The following is a 15,232-nucleotide window of genomic DNA, read 5'->3' on the forward strand; positions in this document are numbered from 1 at the left end:
AGCTTGGGCCTAAGACTACATATTGTGAAATACTAGAATCAGTTTGGTGTTTCCTGCACAAGTATCTAGTTCTGCAATAGCTGAACTCATATGACCTGAAACCTTGCTGGAAGAGGCACCTCATTCAAGTGGTGAAATCCTATTATTAAGAAAATAGTTAAGCTTCCGTAAGCTTCCCCAGCTGAAGTAGAGGGCAAGAGCTATCACTTGACTACAGCAGGCTAAAATCATTTCAGGACACTTCACTACCAAAGAAGTCTAGAAGTTTATTTAGTTAGGACTTCCAACAATAAAGTGATAATCTTGGGAGGAAAATACCAATTGCAATGAGGTTTTTTATTTCCCCTTCGAGCCTTCGCACTTTAGATAGCAGAATTCTCCCAACATGTCACACCTTCATACATACAGCCAGCAAAGAAACATGGAACGACATGTATGACAACAATGAATGAAGAAAGCAGGTCACAAAAGACCACCGAGAGAGTAACTTTCAAATTCGGTGTGTTCCTTGGCCAATATAAATAGCTACAAAAATGTGGCATAACAAAAGATGTGTATAAGTCTATCCATTGTTTTTAGAGAATCATGAGAGCTTAAATAGCTTCAATCTGTACAGTTCATGGTGTCATTTTAATTTCATATTTATCAAATGTTAAAAATCCTACTGGCTGCATTCACAATGAAACACACCCACCCATCACCCACTTCAAGCAGGAGAATCGCACCAGACATTTCAGTGCACCAGAGTAAAAATACAAGAGTGAACCTCATTTTTTGATAAACAAGTGTCTCTACCAACCCAGCAGTTTCATTAGCCCTTCCTGAGCAGTGGATTTTCGTGTTCAAGCAACACTACAATTTGAACGGGCTCTTTATTACAGCTAAGTTCTCATTTTGGTTTTAAAACACATGCATATTTTGTAACTGTACCTAAAAGAAAGAAAAAACTTCTGTGCCAGCTTCACTCCTAATAATAAACAATTCATCAGTTTCAAACGCATTACTCAAAGATCACATGTAGGAGCAACTGAAACTTCTGCATTTCTTTTTTGTAAAATGCACTGACCGAAAATTGTCATGGGAAGACGGGTATCGAAAAGCAGGAGAGCCCCTTGATTATGCACAGATGAGACATCCCTAACCTGGTGCCCCCCCCCTCTAGATGCTTTGGTTGCATCACTCCATGCAACCATGGTAGATTGGAGCAGCTGGAGGCAACACCAGGCTGTAGGTGCCTGACGCGGACCATCTTTGAGATTTTAACTGAACCACCACCATCAGTAAAAGTGTGTGTGTGTGCAATAAAGACTGCTCTGCTTATGCCAGGGGTCCCCAAACTTACCCGGCTTCGGGCCGGTGCCCACCGTGCCGATCGCCCAGAGGGCGGGGGAGTGCGCACCCGTGTGCATGCGCACACTTACAGGCGCGTCGGTGCGCTTCCGGGTCGGAAAAAAGCACCGAAAATTGTTTGTGCCCCGACCAGAAGTGCACCAGAAATGTTTGCACAAGCATTTCCGGGTCGGGAGAGGCCCATGCGCATGCGCACAAACGATTTTCGGCATTTCCCCCTGACCTGCAAGCATGCTGCTGCGCCGGTAAGAGCGGGTGGTGGCAGCGGGCGGTGGGGGTTGCCGCGGTCGTAGCGGGCCGCATAAAAGAGGCCTTTGGATCGTATGCGGCCCGCAGGCCTTAGTCTGGGGACCCCTGGCTTATGCAATTGCCCCCTTAATAGAATAGTCCCGATGCATTTCAGGGTCTTAAAAGAGCATTTAATCTTGGGCATGCAGCCTGAAATTACCGTACTTTTCTGTCTATAAGACGCCCCCTTGTATAAGACACACCCCATTTTGGGGGACTAAATTTTAAGAAAATGAGGGGAGATGGCCCAAAGTTGTTGAGCCTCTCTCCCCACGCAGCTGTGGGCAGGAAACACCCCCCAGATTGCTCCCCGCTCGCTGCGGCATCTGGGGAAGCCGTGTTCCCGCCAAGCGAATGGCTGGCAGCGCAGCGCTTCTCCCCACCACCGTGCTACTATCTGTGTATTGGATGACCCCAGTTTTTTGACGTGATTTTTGAGTAAAAAAACCTTGTCCAATACACGGAAAAATACAGTAAATGCTTGGCCTAGGCCAGGGAAATAAAATGAATTTTGGACTTCCAGACACCTCAAAACTAGACACCCTTATTCCAGCTTCATATGCATGACATCACTTTGATTTTCAAGAACTACCATTAGGTCAAAAGGACGTACGCCATACTATGCCATCATTGAAAAGGGTGTTTCTCCAGAACAGTTCTGTGAGCTAAGTTGCGTTCTTCTCTACAAACAAGGCTGCTAGCTAATCTTGACTGAGAAGGTCTAATTACCAGGGCATTAAAGCTTTAAGAGCATGACAGTCTTCGTCCCTTTCAACAGAATGGGAAAACCAGAGTTATCTCTAATGCTCAGCCATACTGATTGTGTCTGCACTCAAAACTTTTTGAATCCCTTTTGAAATCTGTCATCACTCAATACTTCAGCTGTGTAACAGAGTCCTGGAAAAAGCCAGCAGCACACATTCCCACAGAGAATTCCAGCTAATACAAGACTTTGACACAGGATTAGGAGTAAATTCTCTCTATTCTCTTCCTGGATGCCAGAAAGAGGGGGCTGTCCTTTAGGCAAACACTAATACAAAATACTAGATAGATCTGCTAGTTTTATTATTTTTACACTGCCAAATAATTTTCTGTACGCACCAGTAAATATAAATTATTTCTCTTTCTAAGAAAAGATGCAAAACGATTCAATCAGTGGTAATACTGCTTCGCTCCTCTAGCTCTCAGGCACAGTTCATTTTCTAAGCATCAAGAGCCAGGCAGCAACTGGGAAAGTAGAATAAAGGGGGCTTGAAAAATTCATGTGACTTTGCAGGGATGGGAAATAGTGTCATCTTGTAAATTCCACCTGGAGCAGCCAGAAAATACGAGGCCTTCATTTCTTTTTATGGAGAAAATCCTTTGTAAAACAGTCAAACTCATCTTCAAGGCGGACAGCTTTTTTCCTACGAAACAAAAGAGGGAAAATATGTGTGGCAGCACATTACTTTTCAAAAATCCTTTCTGCGGATATTTACTCCGTTCCACTGAAAAAGTATTCACAGCAGCTTACTAAAGTTAGCACATACCATGCACACAGCATAATGAAAAGAATTAAAATCAAGAACTGTAAGGCCAAAGTCGTGCTTCCCATATGCATTTGTTTGGCCACTGTGAGTATAGGGTGGAATCTACACACATATTAAAAAAAACGCAGTGAAAAAGCTTTTTTTAAAAAACGTTTTGAAAAATACATGAATTTTGCACAGCTCACTGTCACCATCTGGTGTCACATTTGTATATTGCACTTCACACTTAAAACGTTTTATTTGCAGCTGTGTAGATGAGTCCATAGGTGCTGGACTAGATGGGCCACTGGCTTGATCCAAATAGAATAGTATCATAGAGTTGGAAGGGACCCTAAGGATCTAGTCCAATCCCCTGCAATGCAAGAATATGGGAATTGAATGTGCAACCCTTCACTGCACAACTAGGGCTTTAACTCACAAGTTTTTTAAAAAGTAAAAAAGATCCTCTAAACCAGGAACGTCCAACCAATCGATCACTGCTCCCCCCAAAAGCTCAACAACCTTGCTCCCCCCGTAAAAAACGCTCAACAACTACCGGTATGTGCAATGACAATGGGTAGATCATTCCCAGTTTTATAATACTGGGAGTAGATTGCAGTCTCTATAGAGTTGGATGTGCCTGCTCTAGACCTATCGCCAATATTGCTTCAAGACACAGCCATGAGATTATGATGCCTCTCAAGTGGTTTCATCTCACGGCTGCTCATTTCGATAGCTGGGCCCCTTCACTACAGAAGCAGCCTCCCCTGTGGCTATTTACCGTAGATGCTTCGAGTGGTTCTGGATTTTCTCCAGCTGAGCAATCTCTTTGGACAACCTTGCAATCTCTTCTTCCAGGTTCCTCTCTGTGATGTCAACTTGCTGGCACAGGCGAGCAAAAGTCATGGCCATTTCCCTGAAAGAGAAATATGGAAAGCCCGGTCCGCCGACTTGTTCAACCTTGGATGCTCCAAGGGGGAAACGGCAATCTGATGTCCCCATCCCCGCCCCGACTTCCTACCAGATATATGGATGACCAAGCGCTCAAGGGGAGACCCTACCTCTTCTTTTTCCAAATGTTATACAGAAGAACAGGGAAACCCTGACATATGGCTCCCATTTTGGTCCTGCCAACGTACCACTTTCAACCAGTAGTTCTCAAAGTGGGAAGTACTGCCCCCTGGGGTTCTGGAGGTGGAATTACCTAGAGGGACGCTAAGGGGCAAGGGGGGCAGGCGAGCAGGGGGTTCTGGAGGTTTCAATTACTATCAGATTTTGAAAAGCTGCTACCATTGGATCAATTTAATCACATGCTGAAAGTTCTACATTTCTCTTCACCAAGGGATAACCATGGAGAGGGTAAGAAATGAGTTGGGATGAGCCACGGAGAAGGAAGTAGCTTCATCCTGGAACTTTCAGGATAGGGCAGGTGGGAATAAACAACAACAACAATTTATACCCTGCCCATTTGGCTGGGTTTCCCCAGCCACTTTGGGCGGCTTCCAACAAAATATTAAAAATACAATAAAACATCAGGCATTAAAAACTTCCCTAAGCAAAGCTGAGTCACAGGCTCTTTCAGGGACCTAACAGCAGTTTCTCTGTTCAATCCACTCAGTCCTTTGCATTGCGACACCCAGCCACCCCTTCCAGTTGCCTTGCAGAGATCCCCTTTGAGGAACGGCTGAGACGGCCCTACAACTTCGCTCCTCTGGATCAGAAGCCCGAGTTACGGAAACAGGCAAGACGTACTGTTGCACCTGATGGCTGCAGTTTGCGCTGGTGAAGCTGACGATCATCTGAAGCTTCTCTGTGGCGTAGTTGACAAACTGCTGCTTGAAGGCTCGCTCTTTGGCTTTGGTCGTCCAAGTGAGCCTCTCGTAGAGATACAGCAGCCCATACAAACTCAAGGAGAGGGAGATGACTTTCCAGCCAACCGTTCTCCAAACCTGGAAGAGGAACACCAGGGTCAGAATTTGAGCAGGATCCATCTAATAATGCAGTATTTCCTCAAACGTGGGTCCCCAGCTGCTCTTGGGCTACAACTCCCATCATCCCTGACCGCTGATCCTGATAGCTAGGGATGATGGGAGTTGTAGTCCAACAATGGCTGGGGACCCACGTTTGAGAAACACTAATCTAACGCATCCAGACTAGACTACTGCAATGTGCTCTACAAGAGGGGCTGCCCCTGAAGACTGTTTGGAAGCTACAGATGGGAAAAACCAAGCTCTGCCTTGCTTTGTCTGTGGCATGGAGCAGAAGAGACTTTTCATTCACAGTATTATGAATTTATTCATAAAATTTATATCCCACCCTTGCTACCCACAGGAGCCCAGGGAGATGTGCATCAGCAATAGTCACCTATGAGACCCATCAGCAAAAAGCCCTGCACAAGGACTTCCACTTGTGCAATGGGGTTTTTCCCCACCTCGCCCCCCCCCAATGTGCCCTCCAAAATTGGTTTGGGGGCAGTAGGGAGAACCCACTGAACAGCACAGAGAGTGAGGATCGTTCCACCTGGCAAGCTACAATGCTTGTGGAGATGGTACGTTTGTAAGAGCACGACACAGAATTCCACCCAAAATAAACCCATGGATCTAAACCAAAGCTTGCTTTAAACCAGGGGTTTCCCGAGCTGCTTTTCGACTGCAATCCCCATCATCCCTAATCACTGGTTTCACTAGTAAGGGATGATGGGAGCTCTAGCTCAAAAACAGCTGGAGACACAAGTTTGGCTTTAAACAACAGTTCAGTGCAACATGTGAGCTGGGCCACTGTGCAGTGCTGCACACCTTAGCATGGATCCCCTGGTTAACAGCCCCCCCCCAAACGGCACAAAGGGTGCCTTAGACAGAGTGCTGCATATACATACTTTGGGGAAGTACCGTAAGCGGGCAGGCAATCAATCCATCGCCACATGCTGCCCACCCCTAGGCCTGATCCTTCCCCAGGAATTCTCACTACGGCAGAGTTGGGCAGGGTACTCACAAGTCCTCCGACAATGATGACGGTCATGGAGGTCCGGGAGGTCAGCGACGCCAAGTTGGTGACCAATGAGACCATGAGCTCCTCCTGCGATGCATTCTCTGGGGTGAGAGCAGGAGCAGTGGGAGCACAAGGGGTGGAGGCAAGAGAACGAGGGATCTAGGGGCGAAGAACAGAGACTGAGATCCATCTTCCCAGCAGACCAGAACGGGGAGAGCTCGGCTTTAAATAAACAGCTCACGATTAGTGTGTTTGTGAGCTAAAGTGGGTTGGATGAAACTAATTAATGGTAGGGCTGTGGCCTAAAGGCACATGATGCACCAGCCTTAAAAAGGGGTTTCAAATAGCTTCGGCCAAGGGCTGCGCTAAAGTGCAAGCATATTCTGCAGCCAGACAGTCCAAATTCTGCACCAAGAAAGCTGAATTCTGCAACCTGCCTATGTAATTTTGTACACTTTGCTCTGCTGCTTACATAACTGGACACAGCTGATCCCAATGGCACTGGGCAAGTACCAATGTATCTCAAAAGCCAGTTTTAACTTATGATAAATAAATCTTGCACTATTTTCAGAAGAAGTGCAAGCACTTCTGAAATCCTGCAGCTTATGGGGCAGAACTAGGGCCTCTGCAGTATATTGAAGCCCCAGTTTATCTGGCAACCCGCCCAATGCAGAGGTTGCAGCAAGAGCTTCCCACCCAATTTCAAGCACACCTTCACTGTCATGAGGACTGCAAGCTTGCTTTGCAAACTGAAATGCAATAGAGAGACTTGGAAAAAAGTTGGATTTTGTTTCGAGTACCATGTTCCCTGTTTTTTCCTGCCCTCTTTGAAAAATGCCAGGGATTGACTGTGGGACCTTCTGCATTCAGAGCAGGTGATCTATCACTGAGCTGGGCCCTTCCCCAAAGGTCTGGCAGGAATCACCTGCTAAACGGTATAACTCCACTCTAAAGGCCTGGAAGGGAGTTTCACATTGGCACTTAGGAGCAGGAAAAGGTCCCGTTGTTGCTGTTTGATGCCATTTTGAACACACACAGGCAGGCAGCTGCCCCACTAATTAAGAGAACAGAGACAGAAGCCATAGGTTTCCATAGTATTTTTATATTTGTTGGAAGCCACCCAGAGTGGCCGGGGAAACCCAGCCAGATGGGCGGGGTAATAATAATAATAATAATAATAATAATAATAATAATAATAATAGTCACACTGGAGATGCTACTTGCACCCAGTGGATCAGGATCCTTCTGCACAAGCTGAAGCCCCCTAGAAAAACCCTGCAAAGCACTCACTGCAAGAACCGGCTCCGCCACGCCAAGCAGCACCCGGTGAGCGTTTTTGGGGCCCAGGTACCGGCTGACGAGGGCAGTCCAGCCCAGCGAGAACCGGAAAGTGATGTCCTCTTGGAAGTCGGAGCACAGGCTGTTGCAATTCAGGTCGTAGCTGAGGTCAAACTTCCTGCAAGGAATCAGCAAGTGGAGCTTGCTCTGGACTTCGGAGGGCAGCAGGGCCTGCAGGCTTTCTGGGAAAGAAAGGAGAGGGGTGAAAGCAGGGTCCCCCCACCTGGTGCCCTCCAGTTGCTTTTGATTACAACTCCTATCTATCTGTCCCATTTATATGCCACCTTTTATCTTCCAAGGATCTCAAGGTATTATGCATGCTCCCCCCCCCATTTCATCCTCACAACAACCCTGTGAGGTAGGTTAAGGCTGAGAGGTGGTGACTGGTCCAAGGTCACCCAGTGAGATTCAAACCCTGCTCACCCAGGTCAGAGTCCAGTACTCTAACCATTACACCACACTCTCTCATGAGCGCCCATCAGCAAACAGCGGACACCCAAGTGACAAAGATAAATAGCTGCTTATCAGAAAGGGGGTCTGGCAAAAGGAAGGAAGGAAGGATAAACTAATGAGGCAACCCTGCTGGTGCACAAACTTTGTATATGAAAGACTGTAGTTCATAAATCTCTGTTCAAATAGATATACAGTCATACCTCAGGTTAAGTACGCTTCAGATTGAGTACTTTCAAGTTAAGTACTCCGCAGACCCGTCTGGAACGGATTAATCCACTTTCCATTACTTTCAATGGGAAAGTTCGCTTCAGGTTAAGTACAGACTTCCAGAACCAATTAAGTACTTAACCTGAGGTACCACTGTACATTGATTATTGCCTTCATTTTATGGATCAATGGTCTCATTAGACAGTAAAATTCGTGTTAAATTGCTGTTTTAGGGGGTGTTTTTCATCGTCTGGAATGGATTAATCCACTTTCCATTACTTTCAATGGGAAAGTTCGCTTCAGGTTAAGTACGGACTTCCAGAACCAATTAAGTACTTAACCTGAGGTACCACTGTACAAGAGTTTCTTGGGGGAGGGAGGTGAAAAAGCAGAATTTACGCGTTCCTCTGCATATAAATCTTACCTATCATTTCCTGCTGCGACTGACACATAGACTTGTTGACTTCACTGGAGCACCGGTCAGCCAGGTTCCTTCCCAAGCCCTCTTCCAGGTGCTTGTTGAGCTCCTGACATTTCACAGAGAAAGCAAAGAGTCAGCAGGTGACCTGGCCAAGCTGTAGGGTCTGAAAAGCCACAATGAGGCAGCAGCAGAGGGCAAGCAAATGACGTGCTCAAGTGCATTCTTACTGCTACTTCTTGAGCCGCTGCCACCTTTGCAAACGTCTCTCAAAACATGAATAGCTGTGCAACGCAGTTAACTTTTAGTATCCTAAAAGAAACTGCTCACCTCCTGAGCTTCTTCATCTGCATGGGCAGGAGAGAGAAATCAGAAAGCTGCGGGAGGCACCTGCCACCTGGGGGACAGCAACCCAAAGGCCCCACCTGCCTTCCAGGACACGGGTCAGCCAAAGGCTTCCCCCAGTGCAGACTTAGGAGCAACCAGCAGACCAATCAGAGGCCTCTGCCCTCTCCCCTCTTTGCATACTTGAGACTTCCGAGTCTCTACTTGGCACACTGGGCAATGGTTTGAATGTTAACACTCTCATAATTTGATAGGCAACTTGCTAGCAGCTTGTCATTAAATTATCTACAGTTTCCCTAACAATGCTTTTAAAACACACACACACACACAGCTATTAAAAATATGCCACTGTGTTACATTGCAAGCGCTGTCCTGATGTAATGAGTTGCATCCCCATCTTTTTAGAACGTTTGGACTGCCTGCAAAACATACAAACTCGATTTTTTTTTGCGGGTAACAAACACTGTTGCTCACTAGCAGCATGCAAGCTATGGGAATTGAATTTCAAACTCCCTCTCTCCGAAATTCAACACTTTCCAAGGAGTACACACATATACAGAGATGTAGGGGAAATGGGAGGAATATTTTAATTTTATCCCGCCCACCCAAAAAGAGATCATTCGTTCATTAAAAACGAACTTTCTAATTACAGTTGGCATGACTTTCTCTTTAGTCACAGAGTTTCTCAAACACATTAGCTTCACCAAGATCCTGAGGGGTGGTGGCAACATTTTGCCAAATAAGTGGTTTCTTTTGGAAGTGTGTAATCTTTTGAACCATGGGAGGGGTCAGGAGCAGTGCTATTTTTCTAGAAAAAGAGGTGCCGGAGCTCACCACAAATGCCTCCATTGTTCTTGAATAATGGCAATGGCGCCCATTGGGGAGGTGCCGGAACTGAGTTCCTGCTGGAAAAAAAGCCCTGGGAAGGAGAGTCCTTATAATTCATCCCTGCCTCTGCCATCTTGATCAGATCTGAACACTTCACATTAAACTCGCACAAACCGATTTATTTTGAGACCTTCTGCGTGTTGGTCATGGAAGCACAGAAAGACCCACCACAGAACCCCACCAAAGCAAAGCTGGACAAAACCTAAACCATTTCCGCCTAGGGAAGAACTTACACTCTTATATAGTTTCAAAACTTGTGGGGATGGGTGGAAATCGGAGGAAAACTCATCTACCAAAACGGAAAGCCGACAAATTTCATCAGTCATGGCTGAAGATACCTGGAAAAGACGGGATGCACAAAGGACAAGAAGAGCATGAGGAGCCTTTTACGAAATGCAAGCGGGGTGGTTATTCAATTTTTTTGTGAAATGGTGCTCAGGGCAGCTTTAATTTCCAGTACAACCCGGGATTAAAACCAAGGCTGCAAGCATTCAAAACCCATCATGTGCCCTTACTATCTCAATGACCCTGAAGATATGAAGCTTCCTTATTCCATGTCATGCCACTGATCCAGCAACTGGCCCAGGAGCAAGCGGACTTCAGGCTATTTATCACGTTCTCCCGCAAGTTGCTGCTCTCTGGCTTCAAAATCAGGATCCGTTCCCAGCCGCACTATGCCAGACTTAACGGAGTATGTCAGAAAGGGATCCCAGGTGCTTCCTATGCAAACCAACCCCCTTAGCTATGGCCTCCCACCTACCTTACAACCCTGCAAGGCAGGCCAGTAATAGTTTCCTTATCACACATGGAAGGAGAGAGTCACCCGGAGAGATCAGGAAAGGCCTGGCTAAGGTCACTCAGTGAATTCCACCTCCCAGCTGATGTTCTTAACAACCCCTTTTGATATCTTTGAAGTTGCTGAGCACTTACTGTCTTCGCAAGCCATTGTTCCAGTACCAGAAGCCCTTAAAAGCCTCCCCAAAGGTCTGTGAACAGCCATGATCAGCTGGTTACCGCAACTTACCTTGTTAGCTACCTCCTCCGTGACTCCTTTGATTTTCTTCTTGATGTCGTCTGTCAAAAGGTTGAGCTGGTTGCGGACAAATTCCAGCCTGTCCTTCTGATCTTCTCGCTCTTCCATTGAATGGACTCTAAGGTAAGTAGCGGAAATGTAGCCATCAACCCTGGCTGTACTCACAATGTCCCGGTGGGGGACAAAAACCGAGCACCAAAGTGCTGCTGCCTCTCCCTGTCTAGGTAGGCTTGATGCGAAACTACACCCAAGGACACGGGCGAGAATGGCAGCTCGCCAGTTAAAGAAAGGCCCCAACCCTTTGGGAGAAGGGCCTTCCTGGTAGTGGCACCTGAACTTGCTCCCTAGCCATGTTGGCCTGGTGCCCTCAATGTTTAGATACCCGGCAAAGTCTGTCTTGCTCTCACATGCTCAGGAGAACTTTTGAACTCTATGGGAGCCTTAGCCAATTGTCTTTTATCTACCATTGGGTTTCAACGCCTTATGCTTAACGTTTTTACCCCCTGCTTTTCATCTGCTGTTTTTACTGTTTGTCGTTACGCTTTGTTATACACTCACGCTGTGTGACCATATGCTGCCTAGGGATTATTTTGCAATATTCTTACAATAACTCCATTAAGGCAGGCCAGTATTATCATTCTATTGCAGATGGACTGGGGTGTGTGGGGAGGAAAGGGAGGCAGCGACTGAGACTCACTAAGGCAATCTAGTGCATTCATTGCAGAGGAGCATTTTTTAATCAGATACGTCTCTGGATCCCCGCAATTACATTACTCTAGTTCCCAAGGTATATGGAGAAATACCGTATTTTTCTGTGTATAAGATGACCCCCAATTTTTGACTAATTTTTTTTAAAGCAAAAATCATCATGTTATACGAAAAATACAGCATGTCCCTCTTTAACGCAGAGCAGATCTATTTTTCCAAGTGCTAGTGCTTAGATTTTTGGCAGGCAGGCAACAAATAGCCCTGCCTTAGAGGCAATTTGGGCACTTGTCATTTCCCCCAAACAGGGACTTGGGATTCCAGAATCTCAGCAAGGGCAAAAACCAGTGTCATTGGGGGGTAGAGCCCCAAACATTCATTCATTCATTTGATTTATTACTCGTCCATATTAGATTTATTAGGGTCAGTCCTAAATCAAGGGTACAAAGATGTATCTTCAGCATATGATGAAAGCTATACAATCAAGGTGCCAGCTTAGGGTCTGGCACAGAGAATGCCCTCTCCTGCCCAAATTTCTCAGGGCAGAGGAACTACTAAGGCAGCTGGGGGCTGGGAGGGCCTTGCCAATCTTAACACCCAAGAGAGTCTGTAGGGAAGGAGGCCATCTTTCAGATATTTGGGGCCTAAATCCTTAATGGCAGGGAGCCTTTTCCAGCCTGAGGGCTGCATTCTCTTCCGGACAACCTTCAGGGAGCTGCATACCAGGGGTCACAGAATTATAGACTTGGAGGGCTGGAAGGGACCCTGATGATCATCTAGTCCAACCCCCTGCAATGCAGGGATCTCAACTAAAGCAACCGTGACAGAAGGGTGGGTTTTACTCTTATACAGAAGACTAGTTTCAACACTCGCACTCCTCCAGGAGAGCAAGAGGCATCATCAGAGTTCAAAGACATGGGTTTTTTTTTATTAAAAAACAACAACACCCAAGGAGGGGATGAACTGGGACCAGTAGGGTGTGTGGTTAAGAAGAGTTCAGAGGACCAGATAAAGTGGCTCCCAAGCCTGAGGTTTAGGGCTTTAAACACTAATGTGAGCTCTTTGAATTGGGCCCCCCAAACCAACTGGCAACCAAAGCAACTGCTTTAAAACAGGGACTACATGATATCTAAATGGGACGCCAGCCAACAGCCAACAGTTGTCTTCAAGGGCAGCCCCATGCAGAAAGTGTTGCAGTAGTCCAATCTGAAAGTATCATAGCTGCCAAATTCTGGCCTGAGAAATAAGGGACTGGACCGGAAGTAGCAGACCAGACATAGCGCTGCCGCCATTTTGGAACTGGGCAGAGCATGCTCAGAAGCGACTTTTGATGCTGCTCTGCCCTGTTCCAAAATGGCCGCTGCACCAGAAGTCGCGTTGCAGCCATTTTTGAACTGGGCAAAGCAGCATCAAAAGTCGCTTCTGAGCATGCTCCGCCCAGTTCCAAAATGGCCGCCACGCCAGAATAAACCGGGGAAAAACAAAAAAATCCGTTTTTTCGGCTGGGAACAGCTGGAAAAACGGGGGTTTCCCGGGGAATACGGGAGACTTGGCAGCTATGGAAAGTATGCAGTACGGTGTCCAAACCATCTTTCAAGCATTTGAAGGGACAACCCAACGAATGTGGAGGCCAAGTGACCAGAGAAATCCCGTACTCACCTCTTGCCAGCAGTGGCCTAAGGGCTGCACTATCTCCTGATAAAGGGAAGAAAGGTCAGCGCCACCCGGTGGCTCTTTCCCTGCTTAGCTGAGCAGGGTGAATATGATAGGAGAGGCCTACCTTTGATTGGCGGCTGCCACGTTTATGGAGTCCATAATGTTTTTCACTGTGTCTAGGATCTGTTTAGCTCTGATAGTGTGCTGCTCAAACTTGGTTTTCACAGCTGACTGCGAGATACACTCCTGCGAGGGGCCCAAGCCACAACACATTACTGCAATTCCATCACCAACACACGCTGGAATTTCTAGGTCACAAAGGCATTGTGCTGCTATGTATTAAAACTTAAATCCTAAAGCAAATGATATCTTTTTTTAAAAACACACATTTAAAGTAAAAAAAAACCTAAAACAGAAGCAAAAAGGAACAAAGGAAGATTGAAAACAAAATCACAACTCAATAGCAGGAAGTTAGTGCTGTCATTGATGGTGCAGCTGCAGCAGAAATCGGGACACTAGTGCTCTCCAGATGTTCTTGGGACTCCCACCATCCCCAGCAAACATGGGCAATGGGGTCAGGGATGATGGGAGATGCAAGTCAAACAATCTCTGGAGAGCCAAGGTATCCCCACCCTGAGCCACAGTAATGTGCAATGGTCAAATGAAAAGCAAAAGAAGAGCAACAATGAATGTCAACCCATTTGGAATTGGCCATTCATTCAGAAGGAAGGAGCTGCTCTTGCTGCTGCTACTTCTTGCTAAGAGTCACCGCACACATAGCAGGCTATAGGTGTATTGCTAAAAACGGAACATGTGACTGTGGTGAACACACCTATCCTACAGGTACTGAGCTGTGATCAGCTGCAGCTCCATTTTCAATGTAGGCTCCACGGTGAATGCAGGCTTGCCTCTGGCTAATATGGGGCATTGCCCCAGTGCTCGTCAGGTATCTAGTCAAGGCATGGCCAAACTTGGCCCTCCAGATGTTTTGGGACTACAATTCCCATCATCCCTGACCACTGGTCCTGTTAGCTAGGGATGATGGGAGTTGTAGTCCCAACACATCTGGAGGGCCAAGTTTGGCCATGCCTGATCTAGTGGCTTTGGGTGCCAACTGATATAGAGCTGCCTTATCACTCCCCAGATTTGTCTGCCAAGCCCAGAATTGCCTGCTTTGACTGGTAACAGCTTTCTTGAGCCTTGGAAGAGGTCTCTCGCATCACCTAGGGTTCTCTTGATTGGGACTTTCTGCAGGCATGCGCTCTATCACTCCCTAAATATGCACAAATACGAGACATGCAAATGAGTCAGGCTTTCTGTATTCACGCATAGCTCACAATCCTGAAGGAGGACCTTGCACATCTCTGAAGGCACACTGATGCAGCTGTCGCACAGAACCTAATCTGATCCAAGTCTGTTTGGTGACTAGATGAAAGCAGAAATCCTATGTATGTGCCAAATGCCATATAAATGTAAGAAACAAACCGAATTCTCTCGTAGCAAGAAAGCTGCTCAAGTCATTCCTGGGAAGAATCTGTTGCTCATTCCACCTCTTGTGATAAACCATGGTTTGGCACAAACAGGCTTGAATGGGCTGTTTTGATCATTGTTGCATGCAGCAGAAGGAAACCATGTTCACAAGAGAAAAGCCAGTGACTATGGTCTGAATGCTCCCAGTGCGAGCAGCAAAGCAAGCCGTGCTTTATGGCTTACTGCAACCCACAGTTTATGGCTCACAAGACATGTGAATGCATCTTGTGCAATTACAAACATGTGGCAAATAATGGGGCTTGTCCACTGGGAACAGTGGAAAACTAAATTCTCTTGTATCTAGGTTTACTTGCACTCAGGACAGTTTAAATCACAGCAGGTGATAGAACAATAATTTTAAAAAATGGAAGGAGAAAGAAAAAGGGAAAAGAATATATAAGGAGAGTTTCTTGATCCTCGACGAAGCAGATCTAGAAATCAGCAATGAAAATGCAAGAGGCTGGCATGTAACAGCACATTGTTAGAGCTAGACAAGACGTGTAGGAGAGTCACGATTCCAGACAG

The 15,232-nt window shown here is 46.4% G+C and overlaps 1 protein-coding gene across 1 annotated transcript in view; it reads right to left on the bottom strand.

Annotated features, from left to right (window-relative positions):
* Positions 1–246: 246 nt before the first annotated feature.
* Positions 247–15,232, bottom strand: part of MFN1 (mitofusin 1) — a 34,111-nt gene continuing 19,125 nt past the window's right edge. The window contains exons 10-18 of the mRNA XM_035134153.2: positions 13,302–13,423; positions 10,808–10,934; positions 10,017–10,121; positions 8,557–8,659; positions 7,425–7,654; positions 6,138–6,293; positions 4,899–5,095; positions 3,928–4,062; positions 247–3,044 (exon numbers count right to left, since the gene is read on the bottom strand). Coding sequence (XP_034990044.1) covers positions 2,975–3,044; positions 3,928–4,062; positions 4,899–5,095; positions 6,138–6,293; positions 7,425–7,654; positions 8,557–8,659; positions 10,017–10,121; positions 10,808–10,934; positions 13,302–13,423 — 1,245 coding nt within the window. The 3' untranslated portion in view covers positions 247–2,974. The remainder of the gene's footprint in view (positions 3,045–3,927; positions 4,063–4,898; positions 5,096–6,137; positions 6,294–7,424; positions 7,655–8,556; positions 8,660–10,016; positions 10,122–10,807; positions 10,935–13,301; positions 13,424–15,232) is intronic.

Source organism: Zootoca vivipara, chromosome 5 (genome assembly GCF_963506605.1).
Source record: "Zootoca vivipara chromosome 5, rZooViv1.1, whole genome shotgun sequence".
In the NCBI taxonomy this organism is placed as follows: Eukaryota; Metazoa; Chordata; class Lepidosauria; order Squamata; family Lacertidae; genus Zootoca; species Zootoca vivipara.